Source organism: Schistosoma mansoni, assembly GCF_000237925.1.
Source record: "Schistosoma mansoni, WGS project CABG00000000 data, supercontig 0282, strain Puerto Rico, whole genome shotgun sequence".
In the NCBI taxonomy this organism is placed as follows: Eukaryota; Metazoa; Platyhelminthes; class Trematoda; order Strigeidida; family Schistosomatidae; genus Schistosoma; species Schistosoma mansoni.
Window position 1 is genome coordinate 65,362 of NW_017386142.1, and position 18,825 is coordinate 84,186.

The window sequence follows — 18,825 nt, forward strand, 5'->3', positions numbered from 1 at the left end:
TATTACTTTAATTTTTATGTAACAGTGTTCAGCTATAAATACAATTTACCATCACTCCCATATATCAGACGCTTGATACTTTTCTCTTCTGTTCTCAAACCCTCATAAACAGTGAAAATTATCTTGTGCCTGAATCATGCAACACTATTAATTTGTGTTCGCATTTTCTTCTGTCTTATTAAATTGTATGAATTAATGCGGGATTATTTTGACTTGAAAATCAAATAAACAGCTGATTGTATCTCATAATAATGAATGATTTCAATTGAACTGTGGAAAAGACTATGAGTATATATTTGTTTTACTGGTTAGCAGACAGTTATTTCTTTAGTAATATAGACCTGTTGTTGGTCACTGATGATTGTGTATTATTCTTATTCGCTTCTATTTTCTTTCTATCTTTAATTGAACTAATAGAAAATAATTTTAGGCTGAACAATTACATTTGAGTTTAATGTGGAATTATGAAGAAGAAGAGGAAGAATAAGAAAGAAAAGATTTATACTTTTATTTCTATTGTTATAAAAAATGGCATCCGATTTTTGTTATTAAATTTCTTCATTTAACTTTACCTTATTATTTCTGTCAATTAGTTTTTTTTATTCTTATTTGTTTCTGTGGGTGTGTGTATGATGATTGTTTGCTGATTAATAACGGATTTTTATTGTTTTGCCTTTTTAACGAGAATCGGTCTTTTGTTTGTTTTTTTTTCGCACTTAAATCGACATATACCTGCAAACACATACATAATCATATACAAATGAACCTGAATTATAGAAGATGAATTAGCTCATAATGATAATTTTGAAACTAACTTGATCTCGATTTTTTTTTAATTGAGAAAAAAAATTTATTCACTGATTGAATTATTGAAAATATGCTTCGTATTTCTGCTCTTCTGTTTTAATTACTGTATGGGAGTTTGCAAAAACTGATACTTGCATTTTTTGTGACCTGTTGTTAGTAAATCGAATTGTCATGGAAACTAATATTGTGTTTAATGAAGGGAGAAGATAAGTTTCAAATCAAGTATGTTTAATTAAATAGAATCGTGTCTAGCAAGGAAATCTATATTACGCTTTTTAATGTGTTCGGGACTCGTCAACCGGATAAACCTGCATCTCATCATTTGTGTTCGTGTTGAAACTTGAACCCAGTCTGATTTGCATCAAAAACTAACTCATGATTTACTGAGTTCAGATAACAAATAACTTGTTCATTAGTTTAACGAGTCCCAAATAAGACAATATACACTGCTAGCCATTATCCAACTTTGTCAAAGCGTGTTGCCAAATAGTGATATCAAGACAATCTGCTCAGGATGCACATATTTTGGTAAAGACTCGTCAGTTTCATTCCTCAATACTAATGATAGGGAAATACATACTCCTGTTAGTAATAGTGTATCTAAGGTTGTTTACAGTGACATAAATGTTTGTGCGTTTCATAGACTACTTGTCTTTAACTTCTAAAATAACTTAATACTGAGGTATTAAACTTTATGAATCTCACATTCACTTTCCGAATCCAGAAGAGTTAGGAAATAACTCGTCATTCGAATACAACAAATTTGTCTCTCTTGTACAGAATCCCAATGAAATCCACTGTGTACAGATTTTAATCAATCCACTGAATTTAATGTCGTGAATGACATGAAAAACAATTGAGCAGATTAACTGGAAGTTTGATTGTAAAGGTAGCCGCACTCGAATAAATATGATATACCAATAGCATGACTTCAAACTATTTTACCTTATAATTCTGTCATTTATCTGTATAGGACTGGTCATGCCTGTAAATTAGTATGAGTTCTGTAGTTAGATTCATATCAGCTTCTGGCGGCGATATTGTCAAACTCACGCGAAAATAAATTCCAGATCAACTTAAGTGTCTTTTCAACTAGTTTTTCATCATGGCTCTACATTAATTATCAATATATATATATATATATATATATATTATGAAATAACACTCTTCGAGTAGATACGCTACGTAATAATTATATAATGGCATATCGATTATAAACTAACATTAAATAATTGGAAGAAAGAGGAATAATTAAAGTAATTATTCGAAAATCAAGCAGTTGCTACGTTACATAGTATACAAAAAGAGAAGGAAGTACTAACCAGATATTTTGATGAATGGTCAGTAATGTAGTAGTTATGTCAGAATCAAGCGACAAATGTTGAGAATAAGTAAAATACAAGAAATGGAGAGAATATGAAAATTGTTTACTAAAGTTTTGTTAAATCTTTTCACAAATTAAATCTATTTTGCAGCAGCAACAAAAAGAATTTCAAACATCCTGATCGAAATTATGGCAAAGAAGTTGTCATTTCAAGAAAAATCAGTACAGGTGTCCGAATTAAGGGGCTCGATTACCGAATCACTGATCAGCTCAATGGGTGAGTTTCATTTTGATCCTGATGCTGGTGTCATATTTGAATCACGGTTCGAGAGGTATGAATACATTTTCTTAAGTTGAGTTTTCTCATCATGATGACTCTTCGTAGGTGAGAATTTTACTTCATAAGCCTGGAGCAGCTGAATATAAAAAGTATTCGAACCTTATCTTGTCAAAAAACCAAACGATTTTCCTTTTGATTCTACCGTACAAAAATCAACAGAAATTTTTAATAATCTGACTGCTTTATGTAATTTGCGACATAATTGTCTTAGGACTGTTAAGAGACCTGAAGATGATTTTGTTTCATATGCAGCATTTTTTAGTAAGCAATTCAAAAGTTTTAAGTTGCATTCACTTTCTGATGAACAGTTTCAGTGTCTTAATTTTGTATGCGGTTCGCAGTCATCATCAAACTCAGATATTCGTACTAGAATTTTAAGCAGAATCGAGTCAGATCCCAACCTTACGTAGAAAGATGTCACAAAAGAATGTCGTCATATTAAGAATGATACTTAAGTGATTGAATACTTGAATCCCAATGCATTAGACTTGATGAAAGTTTCTCGTTCAAATCGCACCATTAATGTTGCGAAGCTTGATTTGCGAAATTCTCCCCTCCCGAATCGAGAGTATAATGTTCATGACTAATTCACGTCTCTCTACAAGGCTTCCCACTAGTTGTTGAAACTATTTGGCATGGCAATTTTCTCGTTTTTCTGTCTATTTAATAAACATAAATGCCCGAAATGTGGAGTAAATGATCATAAGGCAGGATTTCGCAAACGCAGTAAACCCTCATCCCATTACCGAATACGAAAAAGGATCAATTGTGTTCATATACTGTCAAAAGCTAATGCTTACGCAAGTATTTATCCATTATTGATAATGACTATATTATCACTGGGCAGTTAGACACTGCATCTGATGTTACTTTGATTTCTCGCAAAACTTAGTCAGTTAAGCATTCATCCTAATAATGATTGTATAAAGAATGCGTCGGGCATCCCTATCAAAATTATTGGAGTTATCAAATGATGATCTAATAATTAAATCTATTGGGTCTTGACTGAATCATAGAATTGCAAATGTTCAACCATCCATTTAATCTTATTTGTAATTCAGATTCAAAAATGCTCGATCAGCCATCCAACCTTATTTGCAATCAAGTATGTTAATGTCCTCATATGATGCACAAATGTAGGCTGAATCTTTTCTAGTGATTTTCAAGATGATCACATGGTGAGGCACGATCGACGAAATCACTAGGAATAAACCCGAATCCAGCCTCATTTAAGGGTATCTCCCCTTCATACGCAATGTTCGGAAGGAAGACTCCGATTTCATTTGATAGCATATATCCACAAAGAAGAAGACGAGATTATAAACCCAACTCTAAGAAAATTGAACAACAGTTTTTTAATGGGCGACATGTAAATCACATCCGGGACAGATGATTAAATCCAGATAAAGAACCTCCTAGCTCAAACTTGCAATTAGGTTATTTAATTGATACAGTCATTTTGGAGCATCAGGATCAGCGTGGAAGAGGTGATGGCCAGATCAGACGAAAATCATCAAGAAGGTAACATTATCCTCGACGCCTTCAGTTAAATCCAAGGAGCAAGACTTATTTTTCAGAATGGAAAGATGATATGGAGAGACAATCGGAAGTAGCCTAGTGAAAAGGTCAGTCGATGGTAATCAGCAGTGACCTAAAGGACAAGTGCATTTCATTGGCTAAGAAATGGATCACTTTCCTTAGGATTGGAGTGGTATATGTATACAGATGAGTATTTGTGCATTTTATTCGGTAGCAAAATACACTTTCTCGTTTACTATTGTGTTCTCGCTCAAATAGTCATTTGAAAGGTTAGCGCGTAGCACACCGTGTATCAGTATCAGACATTTAAACACTGCCCGTCACAACAATGGTGATTTAGTTTAACTCCATACATACGACTTGGGATAACATTTTGAAACCAAACCTTACATTCATTAGTGATAATGTATCTCACAATCCTTAGTTAACCCCATGGCTCATGAGACCAATTAGTTCCTAACTAGAATGTACAATTAAACAGTTTGAGGTGTCTCACTACATGGGTTGTCGTTTATATATTTTGGTAACTCAGTGTTTAGACGGCTGTCATAGATCGATCAGCTTAAACTTGACTCATCGAAAATCAATACAATATTCCAATCAAGAAGAGGAAAGTTTATGTAACATATTTTCTTAAACAGGTGATGTTTCTAAAACGGTACATCGAATCACGTTAGTGTTAAGTTGTAATTTCGTGATATTGATAGTGCCGTCAAATATCAAGGATACTTGAACTTAATTTTTTGTCTTTATTCGAAACAGATAGTTTGCGTTTTAGGTAACAAGTGGTCCACTACTATCTTTCTCGTTACTTCAAAATAGTTCAATTTCACCATCGAATAGTCTATTTTGACACAAGAAATGAGTAATGTTCCTTGGAAACTATTTAGTTGACCACGGTAAGACGTATAAAATGCTCTCAACAGTGTCTACATATTTCATCATGTCCTATAGATGAGCTCCTAATATCATGTTCATTTTGAAAGCTAAAAATATCTAAAGAAGTAATTGGTTTTTACATCAAATTCTCCTGAGATAAAAACTTCAGATTCATCCTGCTATAAAATCTGAGTTAAAAGAAGCAAGTATACAACACTTGGGTGTTTATTGAAAAATTCCAGTGTAAGAAAAAACCTGGAGTTTCGTTCTACATTCGAAAATTACAGAGTTTACACACTCAATCTAAACGTAACTACTGACTAGCCTCACTGTCAATGTGTTCTTGATTATATACAAGAAATATCCTAGCATTACTGTACCTGTATAGGATTAATCAGTTTCATTCTCCTAAACTTAATTGATACCTAAATATTGCAATTTACAAATTTCTTTATAGAATAAAACTGACAGATAGATAAAGAGTACCATTTGGCTTGATGAATCATAGAGACATTCCATCATAATAAATAAAAATTAGTTGCTTTTGTTTCCTAACAAATTAGATGCTATTATTACACAATAATTACAAATGACATTTTCCAGAAACTCGGAGATGTTTAATCATACTCTCTATAATTGTTTACATATTAAGGATGTTTCGTTTACATTATTTTTAAGATCTTATACTATGTATGTAGAATACTTGAAATACTAACATTTGTTACTAAAATGGTGTGTTCAATATAGTCTAGGACACAGCAAGAGCTTTGTAAATAACGTATCCGCTAGTCGAACTTGAAACCTGACATATATTTTCAACGCAATTTATTTCATATATCCGCAGTACAATAGTGTACAGATACTCAATAATGACTCTGGCACTAAATTGTATCTACTCAAGATGCCGTACTTCACATCAATGTGAAGTATGAAAACTTGAAAGTGATGACAACATCAGCAACAGAGGACTAAAAACAGAAGCAAAATAATTGTGTGAAAAACAAATGAATGATGTAAAAAAGATAAAAATCAATATGTGAAACACAATAACAATAAACAACTGTAAGCAGTATCACCCTTCCTTCATGGATCCTAACCAGGAAGTCTTCATTTCTCAGTACATTTCATATCAGTAATTAATGACCATGTGATCCACTTGAGCTATATTGCTTAATAAGTTTTTTCACTGAAAACCCACTGGAGTCAATTGTCAATGTGACTCAGAAGCTAAGTATAGACTTATGTATCCTGTTTCAAACTAAATTTTGTGTGATGATTACTGATGCCGCTTAGCTGCCTGAACTAAACTATGTTCAAAAGGGTTCGAATAATCGACTTAGTGTGTGAAGGGTGAATCGATTAGACACCGAAACCACAACTCTTATAAGCTGAACTGGAAAGCAGTAAAGGCGTAAGTACTAAGTAGGTATCAGTATGAAAAACAGTACACAACCTAACTCATGGATGAGAGGGGTTTGAAGCAAGGATCTGATGTTGAGATAACAAAATTAGACACTCATTTAAAAGGTTATGATATCGGTCTAAATTGATTTCACATCGGTTTTATTGTTATTAAGAAAATGTATTTTGCAGGTACGAAAAAATTATACTTTAAGTTGATAAGTTATACTAAAAGGTTAAAATTGCACACAAGAATAATACAAAGTGGAGATGTGTGTCAGTCATTGTGATAATAATAATATTAATAATAATAATGGAAAAAACCAGTAACAATATAGTAATAGGGAATAGGTGTACAGTTTAGAATGCTATCGAAGGGAGTTTGACGAAATTCCGGAAGAGAGGGAATTAAAACTTTATAATTTGTACTGACAGGACCAGCTGAGTTGAGAATCAGACAACTCCACTATGGTTCAAGGTAGACGAAGGGGTCGAATATATCTCATCTGGATACATAAACCTGGTTTATCTGAGTCCATACCAGTGACTTTGATGTATACGGCAGGAATCTTACGCCATTTGGCAAATTAGAAAGGGAAGAATGGGAATACTCACAGATCTGATGAACCCTTTTCACAACCCCACCTGGAGGTGTTGACGGGCACTCAAGGATAAAACCAATTGTATGTAGCCTAAGTAGCTCCACAGATGTAATGAACCTGATGAAGAAAAGTTGGTGTGGCCATCACTGATAACTCACCATAGATTGGCGAGATCATTAGCCGAGGTGATGTACCATTTGGAGGTATTAAACGTTATTTTGACAGATCTATTGGATGGGCTTATGACACTCCTTATATCACCTTTGAACCCAAGCCTTGACTAAAGAGCTCTCTTCACGAATGTCATTGCTGTCTCCCGCAATTTTTAACAAGCCTAACTAGAGTATCCTCATTACGACACCCTTAACATTAGTTTCAATATTTCTTCTCATATGCTACCTTCAGAATATATACGTCTTAATAGTGTGAAAGTGTGATCAGTCCCTGTTTATTTTCTAAATTTATTCTTTCTTACTGAATAATTCAACTTATTTTGGGAGGATGTCAAGCCTGAAGTTATTGAGAAGAATTATCCACCAAAGTAGTTTTTCAGCATTGTTTTTCAAAATGCCTATTAACGTTTTCAAGGAAGATCAACACTAATCCACTTTTCCTCAGATTCCGTTAGATAATCTTCCACACCCTTAACGATTGAAAAACGATACACGCAAACTTGTCATGAAAGTTACGTATTTTAACTAGACTACTAGTTATCAACATAGGATTGTAGAAATTGTTGAGTTTTAATTGAGGTCATGAACTGATCAGTGTTAGACCAACATTGAAAACCTCCAAGCACTGGACGGCCGTTTAGTCCTAGTATGGAAATAAATAAGTTGTTAGTAATTAGTCTTCACGTAGCCTCATCGGCAAAGATTTCCTACTGCTTCATTCAATTAGTAAATACACATGGTTTCTGGAAACTTTGTAGCTCAAGTAGGTGATATTCGCAGAACTGTGTACTTCGAAATGGATGGTTTAATAGTATGTTTCTATTTTTCCTCTGGACATCAATATGAACTTCTACCAAAGAAAGAAAATCGACTAGAAGATAGTTCTTTACATGATTAAAATGGAGGAATTCTTATTTCTACTCCACTCAGCTGATATTGAGTGATAAAGTGACGCATTACAAAAACGTCGCAATTATCACATACACTAAACGTTCCAAACTTCATATGATTTCCATTCAACTTGCGCGCTCAATAAAAATTCTAAGATTAATGTTAACATTGTTCACCTGAGAACTCCAGCATATGCGAGCAGTTCCTTGAAGGAATCAGTGGATAAACAGTTAACATCTTAATATAAACACCCACATCGGTGTCAGTTGAGTAATGAATGAGTGAGCACTGGTACGCTGATAGTATCGTTAGGATTATGCTGGCTATTCTTAATCAAGGTTTAGTGTAACTATACGGTAAAAAATAACTGATAACCTCGCTAGTTATCAATATATGAATACAGGAAGTTACCCTTATGTTGTCCTGTCGTCCGAGAATGCTACTGTTTTATACGCTTCCAATAGGCGTGATCAAACCAGCTGCTGGAGTGAGAAAACCAGGTGTGAGTATGAGGCTCCTGCCGGCGAAAGAAATCGAAAATACATCCACAAATCATTCTTAAATATAGACAAATGTCCCTCAGAAAATCAAGTCACTGATAACGTATTTGTCTTCGCAGAAAGTTCAGTCAAATCTTGACCAGTAGCGTACGCCTGTCAGAAACCTAAACCTATCGCTTGGCCTGATTCTGATTGGCTCAGAATATCAGTCACTAATCTTAGACATTCTGAAAATCATTTGTCTAACGCATATGAAATTTCTGTAAACTCAAGGTAGTTAAATCTGATCCAGGAAACCAGGAATAAGATATAATAAGCGAAATAAACGAAAAAAATATTTGAACTACATATTTATATTTACATAATCTAGTAATAAGATATATTATTCGTCTATAGATGGCATGAATTCTGTACATTCTGTGCTTGAAACATTTTGTTGTGTGCTAGGTATCCATGTGGCGAAAGTTATATAACCTTTATGACCCGGCATTTTAGGCTAAAAAGTGAAAAAGAAATATTCATTAACAATGAATTATGAGCATTAGGACAAATAATGTTGGAACTAGTAAGAACTAGGGAACTATGTGCACGATTTTTATAAAAAGCAATGAATAGTATGTAATTATGGATATCCTTACTCTCTCTCTCTCTCTATATATATATATATATATATATATATATATATATATATATATATCGTGAACAGACCTAATGATACTAGTGAATTACAACTAATTGAACACTAAGAATCAATAATTACACACAATATATACTACAGTCAATGGCTGGAAACTATAGTTTAAAAGTAGTTAACCGATTCCGCATCCAAACACAAGTTTTTACATTGAAAAGAAAGCTATACTATTGTAAGCAAAATACCTAACATATTGCTATGTTTGAAGAGATTACGATATCACCTAAAACCGGAGAACGGAACGGAAGTCAGCAACATAACAATAGAATCAGCCAAACAATTTCACTACGCACGCCCCGGCCCTGCTAACTAGAGGAGGGGGAAGACCAGATTCAGCAGAGGGAAATGTATATTACGCGAGCAGTCGGAAGCACGAACGAACGAGCACACAACTCATACGTATATATATAGGACGAAAATGTCCTTAGAAAACTTCCCAAAGTAGCCTACTGAAAGAGGAAACAAAACAATGACATTAAGGTCCCTTCAAGTGGGAAATACAATCTGAAGCCAAAAATGGGCGCTTTTGGCAAGAAAATGGGAAATTCAAATTTTCAAAATAAAATTACAAAAGCAAAACGTTTAGAGAATAATTTCTGGAGATCTAGCATCCTCAACACTTCGCCTTTTTAACAGAGTTTGTTCTTGGGGCTCACTTGCCTCTTGACCGTTTTTGCTTCTGTCGTCGAAGTGACTACCTTGTGGAATGTAGATCGATTTGTTGTCGTACTTCTTCTTGCGTAGAGGCTGCAAGAAGGTTGAAGGTATTCAACAGGACTTCGAGCGGAGATCTGGAGCTAACCGTTCCCGTAGTTGGTTCCGGTGTCAATTCCACCTCTACTTCATACATGACTTAACCTAGCTTTCTGATCATACGTGATGCAGTCCAAGAGTTGTGGTTTGATCGGTAGTCCCGAGCGAGCACCGAACATGCAACCTTGTATGTTGGCAGCTTCCGGGGCTTAGTCCATGGTGGTGGTCTTCAGAAGCATCGGGCTGTGGATCGTCCTCAGTGGGCTTCAACTGACACTTGTTCGATGACTGGTGGCATTACCCAGTGACCTAAATACAAGATGGTGAAAAGTGTTTTGATTCGACGGAGTGTTACATTTCCTAATCTCAAACTGATTTGTTTCACAGCAACAGCAAGACTGAGATAAAATTGTACTTAAACTTTATAAATTCACCTTGAAAGAATTTAGTCTCAAAGTACTAACTCATGCTTTTTATTTAAAGAAAACATTCCAGTGGTAAACAGACACTCTAGTAATGAAATACAACTTAATAAAACGTAAAATATCTCAACTTACTTGTAGAATTGGTTCCCAAGTAAAGTCATTTTCAACTTTTGTAGAACCCTCAACACCTTTAAGTTGTTTAGGATTGATCGATTTACTTAGCTCTGAATTTGGATTACTGCGTTTACAATGAAGATTCTTTATCTCGGATGTTTTAGGAGGAGGAAGCAGATGTTTATTGGATTTCGAAACAGAATTCATATATTCATTGAAACCACTCTGAAGCCAAATGGAAGCACTTAGTTGCCCTATAAATAATCACGAGGAGTAGTTAGGTGATAATCAGTTTAGCAGAAAGATTGAAATCGCCATGGAGCAATAAATATTACGTTAAAACAAGATTTCTAATATCTGGCATTACGTCCAAGAGTAATTGATGACAGGATCTCTAGACTTAATTCGTATAAAAAAGACTGGTAGTTCGAAAGATTATAAGTCAAATTAAAGTAAGAGATAAAAGATTTTATCTTAATATGATGTTAGATCTACACAGATGCTTTCCATTCAAACTATGATAAAAATTTCATCACAAAGGAAAACGTCACAATTAAATTACTAAGAAACTTCAGTTATCACAAGTTATTGAGATCATGGACGGATCAATGTTAGACTATCATTGAAAAACTGGAAGCACTAAATGACCGTTCCCTGGTCGTAGCAGCTACCTTGATGTGGTGGTCGAGCTTGTCTATTGTAACGAGTAAACGAGTGCTTGACCTCTAGACCACTGAGTCAGCATCCAATAGTGTTAATGTCTAACTTCAATCAATCCGCGACATTACGCGATCATCTTCCATTGTTTTCGGTGGGTAACTGTCTCACACCTGGCACAGTCGAACTCCACTGATCATGGCTTCCCACTAGGACTCCAAGAATTCCCTCTCGAGGCTAGTTACTAACGAGCAAATGGTGATCATGATCTCAATGGAAACTCAACAATCTCAACAACCCCTTTACTAGTAATTATCTTAATTTAATTTGTAGAGCAGAATGTCGACAAAAGCATAAGTGTTATAAACCCATGAACGCATAAGATTTTGTTTAACCCTTATCGTTCTACACAAATTAGATATGTTTGAAAAGTAGTCTTACTACTATATATTTACGTTTCGGCCCCTTATCATTCCACGTCATTTGTTCTATATTTACAGATGATTTTGTTGTATTTCTCTTTTTATTCTATACTACTACAAGTATTATAATTTTTTATCCTTAGATTATACGTGCTAGTGACATTCTGATGCAAACTTTCTACTTTCACAAATGACTTTCAGGCCATTTTTAACCGCGACAAAATTCCAATAAATAACGCATGAGTATCAGTATTACAAAGAGAAATCGGTAACTGATTTCACCAAATCTTGTAAGATGTAAATTTCCTAGTGAGGATCAAGATTATGGATGCCCTAGATAGTATAATTCGAAGTTGATCACAATGGCACAGAAACATTTAAGATTTACTTTCATTTAAATCTTGTCAATATTGTTACTTGACATCTATCTTCCTGTTGGATTTATATACTTCATTCTCATTTTTCTATCATGTCATTCTTGTCAATGTTTTTCTTCAATAATACTATGCAGTATGAAATTCTAAGATGATGCACTTTCTACGGTGAACTTTATCTGACAAACTACTTTTAGGGTCCAAAACTAAGGATATCCATAGTACGAGCAGTCTATTCAACTTGTTTAAATTATTACGGTTTTTGTGACATTTGAAGGAGTAAAAATATCAATCAATAAAATCCTTCTCCACCTTTAATAAGTCAGAAAAATACTAGTGATTCGCAACCTCAATATCATACGAAACAGGTCACAATAGTGATCTTACATCCAAAGTGATTCATTTGTTTTCTTGGTCAAATTATCTAAATGAATCTAATGATTACAGATTTTTGACAATCGGTAATTTGTATTAAGCTGAGGGGATTGAGTCTATGAACTCGACATGTTTGTTAAATAATGATGGGATCGTAAAGTTATGTTGGAATTCAGAAGTTCTGTCAAATTTTCGTCTGCGAACATTTCTGTTAACCGCACAAAAAGTTCACAAACCCATTAGTTAATAGTTCGAACAGTAAACCGCTAAGTCAATCCAAACAAACGTTTTATATACCGTCTGTTATTTTTATGCAGATAATAGAAGTGATAAGTTTGATTAAGAGATGTGTTTTTATCACGTTATCTTTGCTTTAGTTAGATGTTGACAATACATTGTATTTCTGAGGAACGTATGAAGAAATTTATATCCTGATAATAAGCCTCCTGATAATATAGCCTCTGCCAGGGAAATCCTACTCACTGCCTTCTCGTGGCGGGGGTGGTTTTTACGAAATTGAGAGAACGAAAAGCGAATGTCCGGCGCTTTAATCGGGTTGGTGGACACGGAAAGTTCACCTAGGGGAGTTGGAAAACCCTCATTCCGAACCAATGGTGCACATGGGCTCCAGCATCCTGAAGGAACAAATGGCGTATGAACCAATCGTTGGTCACCGGCTACCATGGGACTGCATCCCCTTACAATGCTCCACTGCCTTGTGGACTAGACCTTCAGGTCAGAGGCTCCAGGTGTGGCCCCCTAAGAAAACCACGTGCTTCAGTCTGGGCACCTGGGCAGTATCACAGCCCTCACACAAATCAAATGAGATTTGTGAGGCGTATATTTATCTGGTGTTTCCTTGTATCAATATTTATGTGTTTAAATAAATAAATAATAAGCTTATGTAAAAATAATTACCCATGTTTGGGACATTCAACGTTGTTCGTGACACATCATATTCCCTTTCCAGACATTCGACTGTGCTTATATGTCTAAAACCTGATTCTAGTAAGGCTGCACAAGATCTCTGAACTTGTTCGATGCAAGGTGAGAATAAACACACACGACCAACTAAAAAATAAAATAGATGTAGAAAACTGAATTACTCCCTTAATATGGTTGGCTGCAATCAAACTAAGATTGAGATACTATCAAAAATGACATAAAATTAGTCGTAAATCAAATGGAGGAATCCCAACTTACTGTTAAAATAAAATACAATATTAATCAAAGTGTGTATTTATTAAGCAGAAAAGACTATCCTTGCATTTTGGTTTCCATCTTGATTTCAGTTTGTTGGTGCTTATATTCTATCGTGCATAATAAGTCACGACGATTTAATTTCTGATCAATAAAAAGACGTTTTACGATGTACTGCGGGTGAACACCTTAAAAAAATGTTGCCATACATATAGAAAATGGATTTCCAGTCATTTTTAAAAATATCCTCTAGTTATCACTTTTGCTGATTATATGCTGACACACTGTTTGTTGCAACTTTCAAGTTCATTGACTCAATCAAGCTTCACTAAACTGACCACCGGAGATGAGACAAGTGTATACTGAATATACAAAATCCATTCTTCTGAATTTTAAAGAACACAGAAAACGATATGCAAAAGTAACATAGAGATGGGTTACACGGTTTTTGCCTCGTTTCAAACTCTCTGAACATTATAAACTATCGTTAGTCATACACAAACAACTTTGGGAACCAAGCATAATTTTTATGACTATTGCTTCTGTTACCCGATTAAATTAGCCTTCGGTTGATTTCATTTTCATTATGGTTACACATAAGAAGCAACTGATTGACGATTCAGTAACCCGCAATTTATGGGTCATGGAAGTATGAACAGGATATTAAAGGCAACTGAATTTATCCCCTAATCAGCGTCAAAACCTACATTTCGTTACTGAAACTGTGATGAAGTGGTTAAAAGTTAAATAACTAAGCTACTAAGTCATAGCTACTCATGAAAAAAAGGAAAAAATATTTAAACTTGTTTTGTACACTATTTTCAGATACTCGATAAAAAATTACAAACTTTACTTGAATCAAGACGAAGGATAGATCCAAGATGCGGAATAACTACCCATGGCCTAGGCAGATCCAGGACAACAGCATCTACACCATTTGGATTTAGTTCACTCCCGATTGGTGGAAAATAATCACTACAAACATCACGCATATTAACCTTCACAACATCCCCAAGTGAATGTGACTAAATAAATCATGGGATAAAATAGAAAATCATATGGAACTGAGTATTCTTGGAAAAACAATATCGTGATTTTACTCTTGTAAAACCAGAAGCATGGAAAAACGTATGCATCGAAGACGGAAATTAATGGATACGCTAATTCCGTGATTTTACCAATAATGACCTACACCCCAAACTGTTTTCGAAATTTTACTTATTGTAATGAATCACTATTTACTCTAAATACTCATAACTAGATAGTACATTGTAGAACATGATGTGATATGAAAGAAAAATGTATGGTGGTCCATATGTTATGACTGAATCACCAGTTGTTATATCGGGATCGCTTATCGATTACACTTGTAAAACGAGGGACTACTGCAATTCCCACGACGCGAAAGTAAGTATACAAAGACTGGTACAAGTGAAGGCTTATTAACACCGAAACAAGACGATGACCCTAGTCGAAAACACGCCCATTTATATATTGATTGTACATCTATTTAGATTATTAATAAGGATGAAATCACATATATGAAAAATACTAAATTATAACAAATCATATGCTGTGTCATGCTGAACATAGTTCATGTTAATCTAATACGAGAATATCGTATCTTGAACAAAAGTCACAATGAGTAAAAGAATGTGATTTTGCTTTTTAATCCTAGCATATCAGTAAATAAGACTCAATTGTGTTATGCCATACAAATTATTCTACAATGAAATGTGTAGTATCTACAGCAATGTAATTAATGAATAAATCAGTTCTAATAGGTATTACCTAAAAATTTCCAGTTTCTGAAATATTCTATCACAATGACCTGATAATAGACTTAACGTTTTCTATGCAATCAAGAGTAACGTTTAACTCAACAGACTCCTGGACAAGTATCGATATACACAATTTCCACCTTATCAACGACTAAACGAAATATACAAATTTACTTAAACCTGTATAAACAGAAAACAAAACTCACATCGAACTCTTCAGACGCCAACTTAACACGTTCACTATGAAAATCGAACGTATAAACATGACCATGGGGTAATACAGCTTGAGCTAAGAAATGAGTCAATGATCCGCTGCCTGTCCCAGCTTCGAACACCCATTTCCCAGGAACCAGATCTAATCCCCCGACAATTAAACTTGCGTCACATGGATAAATTATTTGAGTCCGGTGGGGCAGTGTTTCTGACCATAGGGCTGGACTTAACGCTAATATATACACATATCCATGCGATGTTTGGATCTAAAAACTCAAAAATAAACCCAGTGATAATTATGAGATAGTTGTGACGACAGTGATTCTAATGTTCGAATCTAAGAAACGAACACAACAACCAATACATACAGAAGAAGGAAAGAATGAAACTATCTGCATCAGTAATCTTTATTGTTAGAAGCACGCAAGATTGTATGAAACTTATTTGGATAAAAATCTAACAAATCAGTAAGAAATGACAGAAACTGAAATACTCTTTAAAAGGAACTATTTTCAGGCTGAACGAATTATTTTTAGTCTTTACCATTTGGGAGAAACAATCAACTAGGGGTCATGTCTATCCTATAACTAATGAACTATCTACCTTATAGGGAGAATCGGTTCCGTTAGGAATACCCGACGTTCAAATCACATCAATGTGTGATATAAAATATACATTTTGATGACGATGATTTAATTAAACCTTGACCTATTTCTGAAATATTGCAAATCACACACTAGAGCATTAGTAACGATAGACAAAAGGTAACAGTTTTGGACAACTGTGAGACTACTTCAATCAGAAAAGGGTGAGACCTAAATATAATTATCCCATGTATTGGGGTAACCAACAGTAGTGTCTTTATCCTGAACATTTATTTAATAAATACTACTAGTAGGACTAGAAGTGATCATGGAAAAATCAGTCTGTCAACATACCTTTGATCCATACTTTTTTCCTACACAATCATCATGTCTCATTGCTCCAAAACGTGTTTGCGACACACCACCCTTCTTAAGTACTGTAGTTAAATTCTTGAAACTCCCCAAATCGATTATAACACAATCTCCATACTGCGCTACATCTTTCTGAAATGCATCGGGAGACATGACGAATTTATATGCGATGAACCACTTGTTTTATATACAGGAAACGTGTTACTGAGTTAAAAGGAAATACGGAAGTGCATTAAATAATGATAGGATTACTCTGGAAAATTATATATATATATATACTCCGAAAACCTTATCAATAGATGAACCAATAATTTATATGAGATACGAGCACATTCAGACCGAAGTACCTAGCTATCGCTTCAACTAAAGGTTCGAATGTTGCTGTGCCTGTACATAACCAGTCAAACTATTTGACAATATACACAAAAATGTGAAAATGTTGTAGTTTCCGATGTGTTTAAATAAAAGATCATAAGGCATTGACATAGTATTATGGATGAATTTCTTAACAATTTCTGTAGAATTTAGTAAACCATGGATCAGCCTGTTTATTTAAGTCCTAAAAAAACTGAAACGGAAACATGGAACTTGACAGACTCCAATAATGACTCCTGTTACTGAAAATTGCATAGAATTAAAACCACGAGAACGAGAAAGTACGAGATGAATTTGAGTGCAGACTTAGGTGCACACAATGGTGTATTTATCCAGTAGGTTCATTAAAAACTAATTTTTAAATACTACTACAATGGTAGTTTAGTGCGAAAACTGAAACACGTATTCTTCATAATCGAATCTTCAGCAAAAATCTGCTCAAAATGACTTGTAATAAATGACTCAGCAAACCTACTTAAAGCTTGTCAGAAGACAGGTTAACTAGGTTGCTGGGATTAAAAAAAGAGTGTCCTCACTTATTTTCTAAAGCGCTGACGCGAAAACCACTAACCACACATTGGCAACGACTCAGTGGCACCGTTCATTGTTGGAAGTCGCTGAGCACTTGAAGGTCAAACTGGCGTAGGACAATTTATGCGTCGCCTCGACAATTTGTAATTTTTTCTGGAAGTGGTCAAAACTTGAAATTTGGTTTTAGTCTAGCCATACTGTCTAGTAGCCTCCATCATTTAAATGGTTCAAATGGTTCAAATGGTTGAGGACGGAATAGAAGAAGCTTTTGCTTAACGGGCTTCCGTGTCTGGTAGCAGTGGATCACCAATACCTCCAGGTAAGAACCTAGGTATATGAACGATAATAGAGGAAAAAAAAGAATTTGGTAAATCATAATAATATGTTATCCTTAGTCCTTAAGAATAAGTCAAGTTTCCTCTTAAAGGACTCCCAGGAGGTCGCTTGGACTAGCTCAGTCGGCAGCGAATTCCAGCACTTGACAACTCTAACGGAGTAGAAGTTGTGTCTGCAGTCTGTTCTGCTATGTAGGGTCTCCAATTTCTGGGTGTTACCTCTCAGGTTAGTGTTATGACTAAGCTTAAGAAGATGTTTAAGGGGATGACCAGAAGTATTAAGGATACTGTAAGTCATAAGAAGATCACCTCTAAGACGCCTGTACTCTAACGGGTAAAGGTTAAGTGATTTGAGGTGCTCTTCATAAGGTTTGAATTTGAGTCCCCGAACTGATTTCGTGGCTCGATGTTGTATACGTTCCAGAGTGTCCTTATCCTTTTGGAGGGAGGGAAGAAATACTATGTTTCCGTACTCTAAATGGGGACGAATAAAACTGTTGAAGATTATACGGAAGGTTCTACCGTCAAACTGGCCAAAAATGCGCTTCAATGTTACCAGTGCAAGGTTTGCTTGAGAGGCGTTTTTGTCACAGTTCGCATACGATTTCAGGTCGTAGGGTACCAACACTCCTAGATCTTTTTCAACTTGGGAAACTTCTAGAGGGGAGTTACCTAAGTTATAACTATAGTCTGCAACATGTCTCAGATGGACTACCTTGCACTTTGAAGTGTTGAAGGTAAGTCCGTTATCGTCTGCCCAACTTTGAAGTCGAGTCAAATCCTCCTGAAGAACTAGTATATCATTATGATTACGTATCTCTCTCCAACGTTTCACATCATCAGCAAAAAGCAATAAGTCAGATGAAACTTGTTGAGGAAGATGGTTAATATAAATCAAGAAGAGAAGAGGTCCTAGTATTGAACCCTGAGGGACCTCACTAGGACATTCCATAGCCTGAGAGAGAGTGAAGTTAACCCTGACCTTAAAGTGTCGGTTTTCTAAATATGAAGAGAGCCAATCAATCAAAGGGGGTTTTATACCCAATCGTCCAAGCTTCTTGATAAGACATGCATGGTTGACCCAATCAGAAGCTTTTGAGAAGTCCAGGTAGGATGACGTCAACCTTCCCCTTGCGATCAAGGATGGTTGTCCATCTATCCACT

The 18,825-nt window shown here is 35.1% G+C and overlaps 1 protein-coding gene across 1 annotated transcript; it reads right to left on the reverse strand.

Annotated features, from left to right (window-relative positions):
* Positions 1-8,838: 8,838 nt before the first annotated feature.
* Positions 8,839-16,573, reverse strand: Smp_194620 (methyltransferase, putative; the record flags this gene model as incomplete). Its single annotated transcript, XM_018792445.1, has 6 exons — positions 8,839-8,952; positions 10,461-10,696; positions 13,189-13,341; positions 14,324-14,495; positions 15,458-15,730; positions 16,403-16,573. 6 exons carry the CDS (start codon positions 16,571-16,573, stop codon positions 8,839-8,841), a joined length of 1,119 nt encoding a protein of 372 aa, XP_018644643.1.
* Between the last annotated feature and the right edge of the window lie 2,252 nt (positions 16,574-18,825).